Source organism: Schistocerca piceifrons, chromosome 10 (assembly GCF_021461385.2).
Source record: "Schistocerca piceifrons isolate TAMUIC-IGC-003096 chromosome 10, iqSchPice1.1, whole genome shotgun sequence".
NCBI classification, from domain to species: domain Eukaryota; kingdom Metazoa; phylum Arthropoda; class Insecta; order Orthoptera; family Acrididae; genus Schistocerca; species Schistocerca piceifrons.
The window spans coordinates 128987708-129007933 of NC_060147.1; the positions used below are offsets into that span (position 1 = coordinate 128987708).

The 20226-nt window shown below is 41.7% G+C and overlaps 1 protein-coding gene across 1 annotated transcript in view; it reads right to left on the minus strand.

The window, feature by feature from the left end:
• LOC124718759 (protein draper-like) overlaps positions 1–20226 on the minus strand; it is a 174507-nt gene that overhangs the window by 139570 nt on the left and 14711 nt on the right. Inside the window, exons 4-5 of the mRNA XM_047244373.1 lie at positions 16193–16439; positions 9871–9991 (exon numbers count right to left, since the gene is read on the minus strand). Coding sequence (XP_047100329.1) covers positions 9871–9991; positions 16193–16439 — 368 coding nt within the window. The remainder of the gene's footprint in view (positions 1–9870; positions 9992–16192; positions 16440–20226) is intronic.

Consider the following 20226-nt stretch of genomic DNA (forward strand, 5'->3'; position numbering starts at 1 on the left):
CAGCAGTCTCTGTCGGTCAACAGACAATGTCAGCCTGTATGCTTTTGTGCTGTACGTGTCCCTTCACATTTCCACTTCACTATCACTTTGGAAACAGTGGACCTAGGGATGATTAGGAGTGTGGAAATCTTGCATACAGACATAAGACACAAGTGACACCCGATCACCTGACCACGTTTGAAGTCCATGAGTTCCACGGAGTGCCCCCATTCTGCTCTCTCACCATGTCTAATGAGGTCACTGACATGGAATACCTGGCAATAGGCGGCAGCAGAATGCACCTAATATGAAAAACATATGTTTCTGGGGGTGTCCGGATACATTTGATCACATAGTGTAGTTGAAACTTTTATTTAAGATGATATGGAATAGGGTTTATTATTTAAAAGTTTGGTTGTGTTACCTCATTAAAATAATCTAACTGCTCTAAAGAAGAATATACTATTAAAAGAAAATTCTTATAAAGTTGTAACGTAAGCAAGTCACATTACACACTATTTCTATGTAGTAAAAGTGTTTTTTTTAATTCAATTGTCATGTATTTTATTTAAAGGCTAGTATTTTTTTTAGACCAAAGTTTTACTCTGTTTAAAAACACATTAGTTTAAAAGCTACTGATGTACAAAATTCCATGTACCAGAAATTTCTAACTCTAAAATGAAATTTCTTCCAGAATTCATTATTATAGTTTTATTGTCCTGAATTTTCTGTTAATGAATATGTGCAAGCTTTTTAAAATTGGTATTTTCACTATACAGTCATTGTAATTCTTAGTTTCTAGACTCTTCTCATGCCAAAAGATAAACACAGGATGAGTTGATTGACATTATTACGCAGTTTGAAATCACCCTGACTACTGTCAAACAATTAGTGGCTGTTGTGAAGTCTCCTCTGCAGAAAGTACAGGATCTATCATCACCCATCCACTTGACTGCAAATGGTGTGTCAATGGTAGATCTGGGCATCCTGTACAGGGTGGACGGGGACCAGGGAGGACTCAGGGTGTTGTACATATCCACCTAACCAACCAGTCTGAGGTGCTGCCTTGCAGTGAAACTGAGCCAGTGGGACTCACACCACCTGTTTTGACGAAACTCAGTTTGTCTGGTGTCAGAAGGAAGCAAACCAAAAGTGCATGGGTTTATTAATCACCAGCAGTTCAAATGTATGGCGAATAATGGTACACCTTAGGAAAAGGACAGGAAAGGACCTCAGGTGCACTCAGAGTGTGTGTGTGTGTGTATATATGCCTGGGGGACTCATTCAGTATGCTGAAGAAGCTATTCTGGCTGCCACTTTGGGAACAGGGTGCAACCAACTACAGATTGTGGTGCACGTTGGAACAAATGATGCCTGTCGTCTGGGATTCAAGGTCATTCTTGGGTCATTCCAGGGACTGGCAGAGAAGATTGAGAAGACAAGCCTTGCATGTGGAGATTCAACGAAGCTCACAATTTGTACCATTGTCTCCAGAACCGTTTGTGGTCCTTTAGTTCTGAGTCGGGTGATAGGTCTGAACCAGAGACTTTGAAGGTTCTGTGAAAAGCTAGGCTGCAACTTCCTGCACTTGTGACATAGGTTTGAGGACTGTAGGATTCACCTAAGTAGGTAAGGTGTGCACTACATAACAGAGGCTGCGACAAATGGGAAATGGAGTTGGTGAGTTTGCCACAGTAGAAAGAAACTCAAATCCACCAATATGAGATTGTCTGGGCAAGACTCAATGACAGTGGTGGGCATAAAATGAAAATTTGATCCTTCTATTGCCCACCAGACTCATCTATTGATGGAACCAAAAACTCTAGAGAAAACCTCAGTTTAATTGTGCATTGGTTCCCCAGTGGAGACTTTGATCATTCAACAATTAATTGGGAAAATTACAGTTTTATTAGTGGTGGGCGTGATAAGACATCCTGTGAAACTTTTCTAAATGCCTTCTCTGAAAACTACCAGGAACAGGTAGCTAAGGGCCCCACTAATCAAGGAAATATATTGGATTTAATGGCAACCGATAGACCTGACGTCTTTGAGGATGCCTACATTGAAACTGGTCTCAGTGACCATGATGCTGTTCTGGAAACAATGATTACCAAAGTACAAATGACAACTACAGCAAGCAGGAAGATATAGATGTTCAGTAAACTACATAAAATATCAGTGAGGAACTTGAAACTTTCAGCACAGGACAGGAGCATGTAGACGAACTCTGGCTGAAGTTTAGAAGAATAGTTGACCATGCACTGGGTACATAGGTACCCAGTAGAACAGTTCATAATGGGAGACAACATCCAATGTATACAGTCACTGTAAATAAACATCTAAAGAAAAACAGAGTACTGCATAATAGGTGCAATACAAAGCATAGGGCTATAGATAGAGAGATGCTGAATGAAATGTGTTTGGCTGGCAAGGCAGCAATGTGTGGTGCCTTCAATGACTACCATAGCAGAATATTGTCAAGTGATCTTTCACAGAACCCAAAGAAATTGTGGCCATATTTAGAAGCCTGTTAGTGACACTAAAGTTAGTGTCAAGTCCCTAGTGAATGAGACAGTAACAGAAGTTGTGGGTAGCAAAGAAAAAGCAGAAATACTTAACTCCAAATGTTCTTTCGCGAAGGACAACCCAAGAGAATTGCCCCAATTTAATACTTGTACCATTGAAAAGGTGAGTGAAATAAGTATTAGTTCAGTGGCGTAAGGAAGCAGCTGAAATCATTAAAACTGAACGAAGCTCCAGGTCTCGATGGAATCCCTGTCAAATTCTATAGTGAACTTTTGGCTGAATTAGCCCGTCTTCTATCTATAATCTATTGTAGATCCCTCAAACAAAAAACCAGGCCCAGTTCATGGAAAAAGGCACAGGTCACAACCATCTACAAAAAGGTAGGGTATGGGAATGGATCCACAAAACTACTGTCCAATATCCTTGACATCAATATGTTGTAGAATCTTAGAACACATTCTGAGTTCAAACATAATGAGACACCTTGAACAGAATGACCTGCCCAGTACCAATGAGAATGGATTTTGGAAACTTCATAATGTGAAACCCAACTCGCACTTTTCTCACATGACACACTGAATGCTTTGGATCAAGGCAGTATTTCTTGATTTGCAAAAAGTATTTCACTGAGAACCACACCTAAACTTATTGGCAGAAGTACAATCACGTGGTGTATCAAGCAAAATTTGTGACTTGACTGAGAAATTTTGATCAGGGAGGACGCTAACTGTGATTTTGGATGTAGAGTCATCGTCAGATGTAGAAGTAACTTTGGGTGTGCCCCAGGGAAGTGTGTTGGGCCTTTGCTGTTCATATTATATATTAATGACCCTGCAGATAATATTAATATTAAAATCAGAATTTTTTCAGATGATGCAGTTATTTATAATGAAGTACCATCTGAGAGAAGCTGCATAAATATACAGTCAGAACATGATAAGATTTTAATGCGGTGCACAGGATGGTAACTTGCTCTAAATGTTCAGAAATGTAAAATTGTGCGTTTCACATAATGAAAAAATGTAGTATCCTATGACTATAATATCAATGAGTCACTGTTGGAATCAGCCAAATCATACAAGTAACTGGGTGTAACAATTTGTAGGGATATGATAACATAGTTTCAGTTGTGGGTAAGGCAGGTGGTAGATTTGGGTTTATTGGTAGAATACTGGAGAAGGGCAATCTGTCTACAATGGGGATTGGAGAAGTGCAATCTGGCTACAAAGGAGATTGCTGAGAATCACTTGAGCAACTGGTTCCAGAATTTTGCTCAAGTGTGTGGGACCCATACCAGATAGGACTAACAGTGGATATTGAACATATACAGAGAATGGCAGGACAAATGGTCACAGGGTTGTTTAATCTGTGGGGAGTGTCACAGAGATACCAAAGGAGCTGAACTGGAAGACTCTTGAAGATAGAAGTAAACTATCCCAAGAAAGTCTATTAACAAAGTTTCAAGAAATGGCTTTAAATGATGACTCCGGGAATATGCTGTAGCTCCATACATATTGCTCTCATAGGGACTGTCAGGATAAGATTAGAATAATTACTGCATATGCTGAAGCATTGAAACAACCATTCTACCCGCACTCCATATGCTAATGGAATGGGAAGAAACCCTAATGGCTGCCACAATGGGATGTACCCTCTGCCATGCACCTTATGGTAGTTTTCAGAGTACAAATGTAGGTGTAGGTGTAGGTGTAGGTGTAGATAACTTATAAATACTAGCAAAGTGTAGCAAGATGTGTCCAAGTATCAGTCTTTCGTCTGCATCACATAAACATTGAATCATGTCTCTCAGTTCTGTATTCTGTGTTTTTTTTTAGCAATACAGAGACAGAAAAAACAATCACAACATCAAGGAGGAGTTATGAGACAAAAACAAAAGTTGGTAGGTATGTTTCTGTGGTGTCACTGCCAGACACCACACTTGCTAGGTGGTAGCCTTTAAATCGGCCGCAGTCCATTAGTATATATCTCTTGATGCCTTTGCTACATCCACCGCATCAGGCTCCTGTGCAGCAGCAGATACCTGCTTTTGCCCCAGGCGACATTGTCTACTACCGCCACTATCGAGGTTCACGGCTTTGGCTCGAAGGGCGCATTCTTTGCTGCCTTGGATGCGCTATGTATCTGGTTTTGGGGGCCTCTGGTGAGGTGCGCTGGCATCTCAATCAGCTGTGCCTCTGTCGTCGCATGGGATCTGCCGCTCCCCGTCTGCTTTCAGTGACGGTGCCGTCCGTCAGCACCCCAGGGACCCATCTACTGGCTCACCTCAGCCCTGGGTGTTACCGACGCTGCCTTCCTTTTTGCCCCATGGCGACACACCGCCGCTGCCGCCTGTTCTCCCGCCAGCGACGCCTGCAGTGGACGCGTCGCTGCAGCCGTCTGGCACCTCCCTGGGTCACGCACTGCCGATCACTTCCAGTGACCAGTTGTCCTCCGACATGGAACTCTTGCCCACTCCGGACCATATGTCGTCTTTGCCCGTCAGGTGCCCCGGCCCGATGGAGGTCGACCCTTCGGCCCCTCCTGTCTCTCTACGGGCACATACACCGCATGTTGGCGTGCACCCTGGGGTAGGTTTTCAGGCGTTCCCTAGCTCCCCACAGTCTGAGTGGCAAGGTGCGGGTGGCACAGCCTCGCCTGTTGTTAGGCTCCCCACCTCGTCGCATACGTCAACATGGGGTCTTCCTCACGGCGGGCGGAGGCCTTATACCACAACCGTATGCCGATTTGCGGGGGAGGAATGTGGTGTCACCGCCAGACACCACACTTGCTAGGTGGTAGCCTTTAAATCGGCCGCGGTCCACTAGTATATGTCGGACCCACCTGTCGCCATTGTCAGTGATTGCAGACCAAGCGCTGCCACACGGCAGGTCTAGAGAGACTCCCTAACACTCGCCCCAGTTGTACAGCTGACTTTGCTAGTGATGGTTCACTGACTACTTACGCTCTCATTTGCAGAGACGACAGTTTAGCATAGCCTTCAGCTACGTCATCTGCTACGACCTAGCAAGGCGCCATATTCAGTTACTACACTGAACAGATAATATTGTGAATCATGTACCGTCAAGAGCGACGTTCATCATTAATGGATTAAAGTATCAAAGTAATTATGTCCGCTTTCTGAATTCTAATTCCTTGTCATGCTCCAGACCTCACGTCAGTATAGTTCTTCCCTCCTCACGCCGGCCTGCGTGAGCTAAAACACGTGCATTTCGGCCTCCTCTAGCAACACGGTGTTGGCTCTTCAGCCAACACAAAAGATTCTACATCTGAAAGATGTCTCTTCAAATTTCATGCCAGTCACTAAGAGTGGCACTAGTATCACCACTATGAAGATGCAAATCAGGTTTGCTTTAAATAGATGCTGTTAACAGTCATGATCACTAGTTACCTGGAGATAGTGAGTTGATGTCAGCCATTATCAACACCTCACCGAGTTTGAATGAGGTCGTGTAATAGGGCCATGAGGAGCTGGATTTTCATTCCACGATATTGCAAAAAGACCTTGCAGGAATATAGCCACTGCACACGATTGCTGGAAGAGAATGTACAATCACAAGAAGAGTGGGTTCCGGACCGCCACATGGCACTACCGCGAGGGAAGACAATTGTGTTCTGCATGTAGTCCTGGTACACCCTACTCCATCTGCAGCAGCAATCTGAGCAGCAGTTGACACCACAGTGATCAGTTACTTAAAGGACATCTCCGAGCCAAATGCCCTGTGGCATGCATTCCACCAACACCAAAACACTCCAGCGACGTCTAGTGAGAGCTCGCTGGATGGCAGGGTCGAGGTCTGTTGTGTTTTCTAATGAAAGCTGGTACTGTCTTGATCCCAGTGATGGCAATGTGTTGGCTAGAAAGACGCCAGCTGAGGGTCTGCATGCAAGACACACTGGACCTACACCTGGTGTTAAGGTTTCGGGTGTGATTTCATATGACAGCAGGAACAGATTATATTAGATTAGATTAGATTAATACTAGTTCCATGGATCATGAATACGATATTTCGTAATGATGTGGAACGAGTCGTATTTTCCAATACATGACATAATTAGGTTAATTTAACAACATACTTAAGTTAATATAACTACTTTTTTTTGTGTTTTTTTTATTTTTATTTTCTTATTTTTTTAATATTTTTTTCTTAATTTATATCTAAAAATTCCTCTATGCAGTAGAAGGAGTTGTCATTCAGAAATTCTTTTAATTTCTTCTTAAATACTTGTTGGTTATCTGTCAGACTTTTGATACTATTTGGTAAGTGACCAAAGACTTTAGTGCCAGTATAATTCACCCCTTTCTGTGCCAAAGTTAGATTTAATCTTGAATAGTGAAGATCGTCCTTTCTCCTAGTATTGTAGTTATGCACACTGCTATTACTTTTGAATTGGGTTTGGTTGTTAATAACAAATTTCATAAGAGAGTATATATACTGAGAAGCTACTGTGAATATCCCTAGATCCTTAAATAAATGTCTGCAGGATGATCTTGGGTGGACTCCAGCTATTATTCTGATTACACGCTTCTGTGCAATAAATACTTTATTCCTCAGTGATGAATTACCCCAAAATATGATGCCATATGAAAGCAATGAGTGAAAATATGCGTAGTAAGCTAATTTACTAAGATGTTTATCACCAAAATTTGCAATGACCCTTATTGTATAAGTAGCTGAACTCAAACGTTTCAGCAGATCATCAATGTGTTTCTTCCAATTTAATCTCTCATCAATGGACATACCTAAAAATTTGGAATATTCTACCTTAGCTATATGCTTCTGATTAAGGTCTATATTTATTAATGGCGTCATACCATTCACTGTATGGAACTGTATGTACTGTGTCTTATCAAAATTCAGTGAGAGTCCGTTTACAAGGAACCACTTAGTAATATTCTGAAAGACAGTATTGACAATTTCATCAGTTAATTCTTGTTTCTCAGGTGTGATTACTATACTTGTATCATCAGCAAAGAGAACTAACTTTGCCTACACTCTCATGGTTATCCCACACAACCTGACTGCAAAATTGTACGTAAATCTGGTGAATTGACCTGTTGTGCTACCATTCATGGACAGTATTTCAGGGGGTGTGTTCCAACAGGAACACTCACCCATATACCACTGTTGTAACCCAACACACTTTACGATCTGTCTCCAATCACGTGCATATGGGACATCATCCGATGACAGCTCCTCTGTCATCCACAAACAGCATTAACCATCCTCGTGTTGACTTACCAAGTGCAACAGGCATGGAACTCCATCCCACAAACTGACATCTGGCACATGTAAAACACAATGCATGCATGTTTGCATGCTCACATTCAACATTCTGGCAGTTAAACTGGTTATTAATGTACGAACATTTCAGATTTTCAGTGGTTTATATCACACTTACATTACCTGCTATCTTACTCACTTAAATATTTTCCCTAGGCAAATGTACTCCCAAAATTTCATAACTCTACACTAATTATTTTTTGGTGCTGTGATTTTTTTCTTACAATGTACACTCCTGGAAATGGAAAAAAGAACACATTGACACCGGTGTGTCAGACCCACCATACTTGCTCCGGACACTGCGAGAGGGCTGTACAAGCAATGATCACACGCACGGCACAGCAGACACACCAGGAACCGCGGTGTTGGCCGTCGAATGGCGCTAGCTGCGCAGCATTTGTGCACCGCTGCCATCAGTGTCAGCCAGTTTGCCGTGGCATACGAAGCTCCATCGCAGTCTTTAACACTGGTAGCATGCCGCGACAGCGTGGACGTGAACCGTATGTGCAGTTGACGGACTTTGAGCGAGGGCGTATAGTGGGCATGCGGGAGGCCGGGTGGATGTACCGCCGAATTGCTCAACACGTGGGGCGTGAGGTCTCCACAGTACATCGATGTTGTCGCCAGTGGTCGGCGGAAGGTGCACGTGCCCGTCGACCTGGGACCGGACCGCAGCGACGCACGGATGCACGCCAAGACCGTAGGATCCTACGCAGTGCCATAGGGGACCGCACCGCCACTTCCCAGCAAATTAAGGACACTGTTGCTCCTGGGGTATCGGCGAGGACCATTCGCAACCATCTCCATGAAGCTGGGCTACGGTCCCGCACACCGTTAGGCCGTCTTCCGCTCACGCCCCAACATCGTGCAGCCCGCCTCCAGTGGTGTCGCGACAGGTGTGAATGGAGGGACGAATGGAGACGTGTCGTCTTCAGCGATGAGAGTCGCTTCTGCCTTGGTGCCAATGATGGTCATATGCGTGTTTGGCGCCGTGCAGGTGAGCGCCACAATCAGGACTGCATACGACCGAGGCACACAGGGCCAACACCCGGCATCATGGTGTGGGGAGCGATCTCCTACACTGGCCGTACACCACTGGTGATCGTCGAGGGGACACTGAATAGTGCACGGTACATCCAAACCGTCATCGAACCCATCGTTCTACCATTCCTAGACCGGCAAGGGAACTTGCTGTTCCAACAGGACAATGCACGTCCGCATGTATCCCGTGCCACCCAACGTGCTCTAGAAGGTGTAAGTCAACTACCCTGGCCAGCAAGATCTCCGGATCTGTCCCCCATTGAGCATGTTTGGGACTGGATGAAGCGTCGTCTCACGCGGTCTGCACGTCCAGCACGAACGCTGGTCCAACTGAGGCGCCAGGTGGAAATGGCATGGCAAGCCGTTCCACAGGACTACATCCAGCATCTCTACGATCGTCTCCATGGGAGAATAGCAGCCTGCATTGCTGCGAAAGGTGGATATACACTGTACTAGTGCCGACATTGTGCATGCTCTGTTGCCTGTGTCTATGTGCCTGTGGTTCTGTCAGTGTGATCATGTGATGTATCTGACCCCAGGAATGTATCAATAAAGTTTCCCCTTCCTGGGACAATGAATTCACGGTGTTCTTATTTCAATTTCCAGGAGTGTATTTTTGGAAGAAAATAAATGTCAAGAGAATTACTGCACAATGGTGGTCGAATTTACTCTGTAAAAAGTATGGGACCTAAGGCATAGAAGCCTACTAACTTATACAAACAAACTTCTAAACAATGAGAAAAAGCTAAGTACAACATAAAAGTTACTTGTACTTACTTCCCACAGAGATATGTCAAATGCTCAGATTACTGTTATCTATGCTAAAGGTGCACATAAAATTATCCATATTGGATGTTTTCTGTAACACAGTTTAGCAACATGGAATCATTTGGAGATTAGAGGAAATGAACATTATGAGGGACACAGTCATTTCTGAACACACTTTGCCTGACATCGGTTCATGTCATTGCACTTTCCATTGACTTCAGCCCTACAGCCCTGGTCATTTTTATGTACGTACGGTCCATCCGGAGGCGCAGTAGCACTGGTGAGATGTGTGGTTGCAGATCCCACCATTCTGGCAGTGGCAGTCCAACTCACAGTCTTCCCCATGCTTGCCTTCTGCACAAGGTTCCTGGCACCTGCAGAGCAACGCAAAACATCATTCAAACTGTGCTAACGTGTAATGTATACATGCCACATAGACAACTACTGACTGAGATGTTACTGTAGAGCATATCTATATCTATATCTATATCTATATCTGTGTTTGTTTGTGGTCTATCGACCTGCCAGTATATATATATCTATATCTATATCTACATCTACATCTACATACATACTCTTCAAGGCCACCACATGGTGGATGAGGGACAGTACCCTTTACAACTGTTGTTCATTTCCTTTCCTGTTCCACTGGTTTGCCCCCATATGAGCACTAATTTCTCTCATCTTATCTTTGTGGTCCTTATGCAAAATTTACACTGGCAGCAGCAGAAATGGTCTGCAGTTGGCCCCAAATACCAGTTCTCTAAATTTGCACAATATTGTTTTCCAAAAGGAGTGTCATCTTCTCTCCAGATATCCCCATTTGAGTTTACAAAGCCTCTCTGTAATACTTTCGTGTTATTCAAACCCGACTATAACAAATCTAGCAGCTCCCCTCTGAATTGCTTTAATGTCTTCCTCCAGTCCAACCTAGTGTGGATCCCGTACACTTGAGCAGTACTCAAGAATAGGTTGTACTAATGTGTCATATGCAGCTTCCTTCACAGATAAACCACCCTTCTTAAATTCTCCCAATAAGCTGAAATTGATAACTCGCCTTCCCTACCACAATACTCACACGCTCATTCCATCTTGTATCACTTTGCAAAATTATGTCTACATATTTAATCTATGTGTGTCCATCAACACATCACTAATGCTGTATTTGAAAATTATGGGATTGTTTCCCCTAATCATCTTCATTAACATTTCCTACATTTAGAGTTAGCTGCCATTCATCGCACCAACTAGAAATTCTGTGTAAGTCCTCTTATATTCCCATACAGCCACTTAATGACGACACCTTCCTGTACACAACTACTTCAGCAGCAAGCCACCATAAATTGCTGTCCACCCTTTCTGTGAGAACTTTTATATGTATAGCAAACAACGGTGATCCTATCACACTTCCCTGCAGCATTTCTGAGGATACAATTGTCTCTGACGAACACTTGCCATCGAGGAGCACATACTGGGTTCTATAATTTAAAAAGTCTTTGAGCTACTCACATATCTGGGAATGTAATCTGTAAGCTCAGACCTTTGTCAACAGTCTGAAATGGTGCACCACATCAAACTATTTTCAGAAATCTAGGAATACGGAATCTGCCTGTTGCTCTCCATCCATGGTTTGTAAGATAACATGTGAGAAAAGGGCAAACTGAGTTTTCTATAGCAATGCTCTCTAAATATATACTGCTTTGTGGACAGAGCTTTTTCTGTCTTGATGAAATTTATTATATTAGAACTCAGGATGTCTTTAAGAATTCTGCAACAAACCAGTGTTAAGGATAATGGTCTGTAATTGTGGGGGTCCATTCTTTCATCTTTCTTATATAATGGAGTCACCTGTACTTTTTTGCAGTCACTCGGGACTTCGCACTAGGTGAGAGATTTGTGATGAATGCAAACTAAGTAAAGGAACAATGCCACAGAATACTCTCTGTAAAATCAAATTAGGATTTCATCTGGATCTGGTGATTTATTTGTTTTCAATCCCTTCAGTTGCTTCTCTATGCCACAGGTGCCTATATGTATGTCCTCTATGTGAGTATATTTGCAGATACACAATTGGTACAATGAATATGTGACTAACAGAACACTGAATGTACTACAGAAATGAAAATAACATCCGCTGTGCTCTAAGGAATCTTAAAAACATCTAGTATTGTCCATATATGTCAACAATTTACCAGATAGTGCTGCTGATCCTAGTGATGATACATCTGATTAGTTTTAACAGTGGTCTGGACAGCCAATTGTTTCTTTCATTCAGTCAGTGTTTTCGGTTGACTGAAACAACTGAATGAAACTAGTGTTTGTTGCCATGTCAGTTATATGATTGTTTTTTCATTCACTTTCCAGGTTTGGGTGGTTTCACTTAATGAGAGAGAACTGATCAACACAAATTTTCTCTAACTCCAAGTTTCTGTGATTACAGTTACACAATTTTTCAGCCTTTTCAATTTTACGTAAACCGGGACTAGAATATTCAACTTTTTAGAGCGAAATGATGTACCATATTTCAAGGAGAGGTGAATAAAACTTACATTACTAAAATTTATGTCTTCATTTGCTTGAAAGAGTACAGTGGGAGTTGATTTATGGTCCAGATGACTCTATAGATCAGTTCTTGAGTTACGTAGATAAGTTGGATAGAGCCTTTGAGAGAAATGAGAGGTTAAATAATGGCAGATTTGGCAATCAACCATCTGAGGGGTGGAATCACAGCAGGAATCAAGGCAAGAGTGATAATGAAAATCAGAATAATAATGGTGGTTAGTGATAATAGATGGATCAACCATAGGAATGAGAATGGAAACAGAGGATATGACAACAGGAAGAGACCTCGGGGGCACAGTAACAGACAATTAGATAATCGCCAATCAAGACAAGGCAATGTAAACTGACACCTCATTGGGAGCCTGTCAGTTTGGGGTGAGAAATACGTACCAAAATCAGGCTAAACACCTCCAGCCTAGAGACATTGAAGGTAGATACACAAGACAGAGTAATTGAAGATATTGCAATGGAAATGACAGAACCAATGTAAGAAGAGCACATCAGATTAGCAAATTACAGTTTGACAGTAAATTCTGGAAAAGTATGAATGAAAGCGTTGAAGATAGAAGTAATAGCATCTGTAAGAATGTTGAAAAAGTTCCCTTACAGGAGGAAACTATCTCAGTTCTATACAACCAGTGTGACAAGGAAGTTTGCAAAGAAAATGTTGGTTGTGATAATAATATTGATGAATTTGGATTACGTAAATTAATGGAGGAAGAACCTATCCCTGTTAAGCACTTAAGGGATGAGACTTGTACTAGTGTACTTAACAGTTCTGATGATCATTGTAAAGATGTTGTAGAAGTGTCTAGTATTGGAGATGATAGCATGTGCGGTAATATTGATAGTGGAAGTGTCAGTAGTACTGATGAATGGGAGGAAGAATTAGACTGCATGGTGTATATGGAGGTTCAAGAAGATTTAATTAATGGTGAAAATGGTGATGTCAGTAGTATTTGTGAAGAATATGAGAACCAGATTGTGCCAATGGAAACTGAGAAGGTATCATCAGTAAGGAACATGTGTAAAGCCAATATGATTTAGATGTGATGCTACAAACTTTAAAAAATACTTACAAGGGTTATAGTGACAATGACAGAGTAAAAATGGTCATCAAGATTATTTGTGAAGAACTGCATTCCAACTGGGAAGGTATAACCAATCAGCAGGCTTACAGTGAGAGCAGTTTTGGGAAAAATAAACAGTGTGTAAAAGAGGGACATGACATCAAACAGTCATCTGATTTAACTCTAAGTAAAATACAGACAAGTAAGAGAAATTTTGCAGGCAAGAATGGTATAAATGACTGACTTTAGAAAGATTGAGGATGATTTATTGCATAGTGATGAAGAATGCAGTGTGAAGATAAGTATGCTAAATTAGTGGCCACCAAACTAAAGGAAGCTGGGAGTTTAGAGAAAGAACACACAGATCAATTAGGTAGTTTGTTGTGGGAGTACAACATTGTGTTTAGTGAGAAACCTGGGAAAGTGAAAAACTATGTATGTAGACTTCATCTAAAACCTCATGAACCATTTTTTTATCAAACCATATGGAGTGGGTGTAAAACACCAAGAAAAAATAAGATGATGTAAATGCCCTCAGGAGGACACCACATCTTTGTGTCAAGTGCGTGGCGAGCACTAAGTCTCCGAGCTATGTAGCACTATATTTTCTTCTTTTCGTTTTCGGATGCTACATCTTTTACTCCTCTATAAACCTCTAATGAAGTTATCTCTTACTATAAATATTATCCATTCTCTGTAGTACAAGTTTTCTGTATGTAATATGAACTTTGAGTGACATTATTTGAGGAATAATTTGGAAATGTAAACTGTATACTACAGTACTACTACAGTAGTGATTGAACAATTATTGTAGTTACACTCTGCAGAGCATGTATTTGATTTGTGGGTGCTTCTTTGAGAATTACAGACATGTTCATGATTTTATGAGATGTACATATGGACAATGCTAAAGATGTACATGTGCTAATAAATGGACAAGTTGCACTGTGACAAAAGACATTTTGTGAAAAGTTTGTCATTAGAAGATGATGTGATGATGAACAGTCTGTGAGTTTATATTTGATATGATAAAGAGATGAGATCTGGAATAGTGGAATGTACTGAAATATTAATCAAAAAGAAAAGATACATGTATAATTTATTTTTGTTCATTGACTTTAATCTGTTTACAGTTTAGATATCCTTATCTTTGTGTAATTTTGTTTATAAATATGCTAATAGAATAGGATAATATGTGAATGATTTTGACATATTTATACCTGGTGTGCCCTTAATTGTAACCTGCACGAGTACCTCAAGTAATGAGTTCATCCCTGTTACTACCTAGAGAAGTGTATCCAAGATCCTTACCTGACCTGGAAGTAAAAATTAAAAACTGTAAAACTAATAGTGGACTGTGCTATTGCAGCATAGAGACTGCCAGAAAAGGAGGGGTTGCAGACACAAGATGTGCACAAAAAGACTGATGATTGTGAGCTGCCAACACCTTAAGATGTGGATTGTGAACCAGTGACAAGAGTGACAGCTAAGAATTTTTATTTTTTCTATGAAAATATAAATGTACTGGATTTTATGTATGTATTTATCAGCCATTCATACAAGTAATATTTGTAAGAGTGGCTGGAGAGGTGTATAATGATACAGCCTCCACCAAGATTAATATGCATCCGGGCCATTATCAGACGATACCGTGTCTCATAAGACCTTGTATGTGTATCTTTATAGGTATCAACCTATCTAATTTGTTAAAACACTGAATATTTTTGTGAAAATATATAGAATATTCTGGAAGGATGCATAGTCACAATTGTCAATAGATTGTCGTCATTAAAAAAATTATGTACAAATGCTAAATCAAATATCTAATCGAGAAATTGAAGTAACAAATATATAGCAATAAATGTTAAGAGGCTGTGGAAATGTTGGCATAAATAATTAACGCCTCTAATTGCCATAACTGCACTTGATTAATGAGTTAACACAGAAAACCTCACTGTCTTGAGAAACAGCTTACAAGTTATTACCAAGTGATGTATTTTTGTTCGGCATCTATTTTTATTCCCGGTAATTAATATTCCTTGAAATTTCATTTCTAATTAACCCTCCAATTGTTTACATCACACAACTTTTCGATTTCCAGAATTTCAGGCCTTATTTGTGCATTTTATGAATGCAATCAGATAAACCACTGAATGTTGGTAACCAAATCCAAACTGTAATTAATCACGTAACTAAAATAATACAAGCGACATTATTGTAATTAAAGTTCAGATTGATTTTCTTATGGAAAACTAGAGCTATTACTACAAAAAATTAAGCCACTCAATAATATATTTTTTACCTTATTCAGCTGTAACATCAGTTTCTATACATTTTGTAAATTCTAATAGTAACATCAAATATGCACAAAATTGATAATGGGTTATTTTAAAATTTATTGTTAAAATTCTATATAAAGCAACACAGTGATGCTGCAAGAAGGTCAGTCAGTCAGTGTTTTGTTTACATGTGGAGTGTCTAGTTCTGTTGTCAATAAATTTTGTGAAGCTTGAACTTTTGTTTTCAATCATCAACGAATCCCAGGCAAACGAAAATTAAGTTAAGTGTCAATGATCCGAGGAGAATGTTACAGCTGCATCAAACCAGTCTTGAGACTCAAGACCCAACAATAACCTATTTTTAAATTACATGCAGAAAAAATTTTAAATTTGTTGATTAGTGTTAATGAATAATTAGTTCTCTTCTGGGTATGTTTACAAAGGAAAAGACATCCGTCTCTCTACCTGTTTAAACAGTGGCCCAAAACTGAAGCTGGCCGTCAACAACATTATAGTGTAAATAAAGTGGAAGGAGCCACTTTTAAATTTATCCTTCATAGTATTTGTATCCCAAATATCATTTCAGTACATAAAGATTTGAGACTTCACGTTACATAAAACTGAGTGCAACATCGACAGCAGATAACGGACAGCACAAACTCACAGGGGGCCGGTCCAGCCGGGCGCACAGTGGCAGGCACCCGAGATGTGGTGGCAGGAGCTGCCATTCTGGCAGCGGCACTCCTCGCTGCAGTCCTGGCCGTAGTGAGAGGGTGGGCACTCCTCGTCACAGAACTTGCCGCGCCAGCCCCGCGGGCAGTGGCACGTCCCATCGTATGGGTCACAGCTCGCGTTGTTGCGACACTGGCACAGGTCCTGGCAATCTGGCCCCCAGTGGCCCATCGGGCATGCTGTAGGCAAATAGACCACTCTGTTAGCCGACTCACGTAACATTGTTTCTGCAAAAAATACATTTCAACTCACAGGTAAATCACAGAACAGGTTACTGAAAGTAAGGTAATTGAACAATGGAGAACCTGGGATGGAATAACACTACATATAATAGAAATGTATGTATGTGTGTGCACAGCTCAAAAAAAAAAATCAGCACTGTTTTTGAATAGCACAAGCTCTTCCTGTACAGGGTGTTAGAAAAAGGTACAGCCAAACTTTCAGGAAACATTCCTCACACACAAATAAAGAAAAGATGTTATGTGGACATGTGTCCGAAAACGCTTAATTTCCATGTTAGAGCTCATTTTAGTTTCGTCAGTATGTACTGTACTTCCTTGATTCACCGCCAGTTGGTACAATTGAAGGAAGGTAATGTTGACTTCGGTGCTTGTGTTGACATGCGAGTCATTGCTCTACTGTACTAGCATCAAGCACATCACGACGTAGCATCAACAGGTTAGTGTTCATCACGAACGTGGTTTTGCAGTCAGTGCAATGTTTACAAATGCGGGGTTGGCAGATGCCCATTTGATGTATGGATTAGCACGGGGCAATAGCCGTGGCGCAGTACGTTTGTATCGAGACAGATTTCCAGAATGAAGGTGTCCCAACAGGAAGACGTTCGAAGCAATTTATCGGCGTCTTAGGGAGCACGGAACATTCCAGCCTATGAATCGCGACTGGGGAAGACCTAGAACGATGAGGACACCTGCAATGGACGAGGCAATTCTTCGTGCAGTTGACGATAACCCTAATGTCAGTGTCAGAGAAGTTGCTGCTGTACAAGGTAACGTTGACCACGTCACTGTGTGGAGAGTGCTACGGGAGAACCAGTTGTTTCCGTACCGTGTACAGCGTGTGCACGCACTATCAGCAGCTGATTGGCCTCCATGGGTACACTTCTGCGAATGGTTCATCCAACAATGTGTCAATCCTCATTTCAGTGCAAATGTTCTCTTTACGGATGAGGCTTCATTCCAACGTGATCAAATAGTAAATTTTCACACTCAACATGTGTGGGCTGACGAGAATCCGCATGCAATTGTGCAATCACGTCATAAACACAGATTTTCTGTGAACGTTTGGGCAGGCATTGTTGGTGATGTCTTGATTGGGCTCCATGTTCTTCCACTGACACTTAATGGAGCATGTTATCATGATTTCATGTGGGATACTCTACCTGTGCTGCTAGAACATGTGCCTTTACAAGTACGACACAACATGTGGTTCATGCACGATGGAGCTTCTGCACATTTCATTCGAAGTGTTCGTACGCTTCTCAACAACAGATTCGGTGACCGATGGATTCGTAGAGGCGAACCAATCCCATGGCCTCCACGCTCTCCTGACCTCAACCCTCTTGACTTTCATTTATGGGGACATTTGAAAGCTCTTGTCTACGCAACACCTGTACCAAATGTAGAGACTCTTCGTGCTTGTATTGTGGACGGCTGTAATGCAATACGCCATTCTCCAGGGCTGCATCAGCGCATCAGGGATTCCATGTGACGGAGGGTGGATGCATGTATCCTTGCTAACGGAGGACATTTTGAACATTTCCTGTAACAAAGTGTTTGAAGTCACACTGGTACGTTCTGTTGCTGTGTGTTTCCATTCCATGATAAATGTGATTTGAAGAGAAGTAATAAAATTAGCTCTAACATGGAAAGTAAGCGTTTCCAGATACATGTCCACATAACATATTTTCTATCTTTGTGTGTGAGGAATGTTGCCTGAAAGTTTGGCCATACCTTTTTGTAACACCCTGTATATCAGTTATTGACCTGTACTGAAACACCCGTATTAGTACACCGTGTAGCCTCCACAGGCAGCACTTCAGGCACTGACACTGGCAACCAGTCTATCGTACAGACAGTAAATACTGTTCCGGGACACTTTATGCCGCGCCTGTTCAATCTATTCACATAGTACCATAAGAGTGCCGGTCGACAAGTCACTCGAGTCACTTCTCGTCTCATCAGATCCCACACGTGCTCAACTCGAGATGTGTTTGGAGATTGTGCTGGCTAGGGAAGTTTCTGCAAGCCTTGCAGAGCATGTCAAGTTTCACAGACAATGTGTGGACGAGCATCATCTTGTTGGATCGACACTTCACCTTCCTGTTCAAAAAAAAACTGGTCTAATGACATTCTGCACATGCTGAGCACTGTTTAGCATCCCCTCTAGAAATACCTAAGTTGAATGAGAGTTGTACCTTATCGCATCCCAAACTGTAAGGCCCAGATGGAGCCAGAGTATCTTCCACAAATGCACTCTACAAGACAGCACTCACCAGGTCTATGTAGTACGTGGAAACAACCGTCACTTGCGTGCAGGCAGAGTCTGCTTTAATCACTGAAGACCACAGCACCCATTTCATCTTCCAAGTGTAGTTGCGCCACCCACGTCGATGCTGTGGTGTGTGTGGAAGACAGGCTACTAGAGGTGTGCAAGCCCGTAGTCCTACTGCTAATAATCGGTTCACAGCAGTTCACGTTTACACATCTCAGCTCACAAACCATCTTATCTGTGTTGTGGTAGCTGTACAATCTTCCACTGCCATTCTTACAACAGAACGATTCTGGTGGGCACCTGTGTTGTGTTGACATCCAGAACCTCGTCTACAAGTGTGAGAATGTTCGTGTAGCCACTGATACCTGTATTGTCACACGACTGATGTAGCACATCCAGCTCGTGTGGCAATTCTCCAAAAGAACCATTCCACTACTCAGAAAGCCACAATTTCACCTCTTTCAGACTCACTCAGTTTGCTGTAAGAAGCACGAGTGCATCTCTGTTGCGTAGCTGTCTCCTTGCTTCACACTGAGCCTTCTGGCTGGCTGAGAACATTCCCTATTAAAGGGCAGATACAGATGCTGCTCTGGTAGCTACACACGACTGGACAATACCAGAACTGATATCAGTACACCTACTATCCTCAGGTGGCATACACAGTCATGAAATCAAAACCAACATCATCTTTCCAGATTTACGAATTGTTTTTTGGCACTGTCATTTTACATTGATGATGCATGCTTTGTTTATTTATTGTTATATCTTTGCAATTTTCAAGCTGCTAGCTTAGTTTTGTTATCACTGCCATGCTGTTAATCAAGGCTGCTCCGCTGTCTATCTGCACCAAAGAAGAGCAACATTCAGTGATCCATTTTTCATGATCAGAAGGCCTATTGGGGGCCGAACTTCATCGAAGGCATTTGGTACAGTACGGAAACAGTGTTTTGCCACAATGGAGTGTCGAGGAATGGATTCAAAAATTCCGAATTGGTCGCCCAAGTGTTACACACGATGAAGTAGCCGAACGACCGTTTACCGTCACAAATGAAAAAACCACTGAGCGCTCACGTGAAATGATTCTCTTAGACAGATGATTAACTACTGACAAAGTGGCACATCGTCTGCAAATTGGTCACAGTTCTGCCTTTGTAATCATATGCAACAGACTTGGGTTTCATGAAGTTTGTGCAAAATGGGTCCCAAAACAACTCACACAGTTGCATTAAAAAAAAATGTGCTTGGACATCTGCAGAAAACATTTGGATCGCTATGGTACGGAAGAGGAGAACTACTTAGACAGGATCATTACTGGCGACAAAACATGGATACATCATTACGAGCTGGAGAGTAAACAGTGGAGTTTGGAATGGAAACATCCAAATTCGCTGTGCAAGAAAAAGTTCAAGATCCAACCTTCTGCAGGAAAACTGATGCTTATGGTTTTTTGGG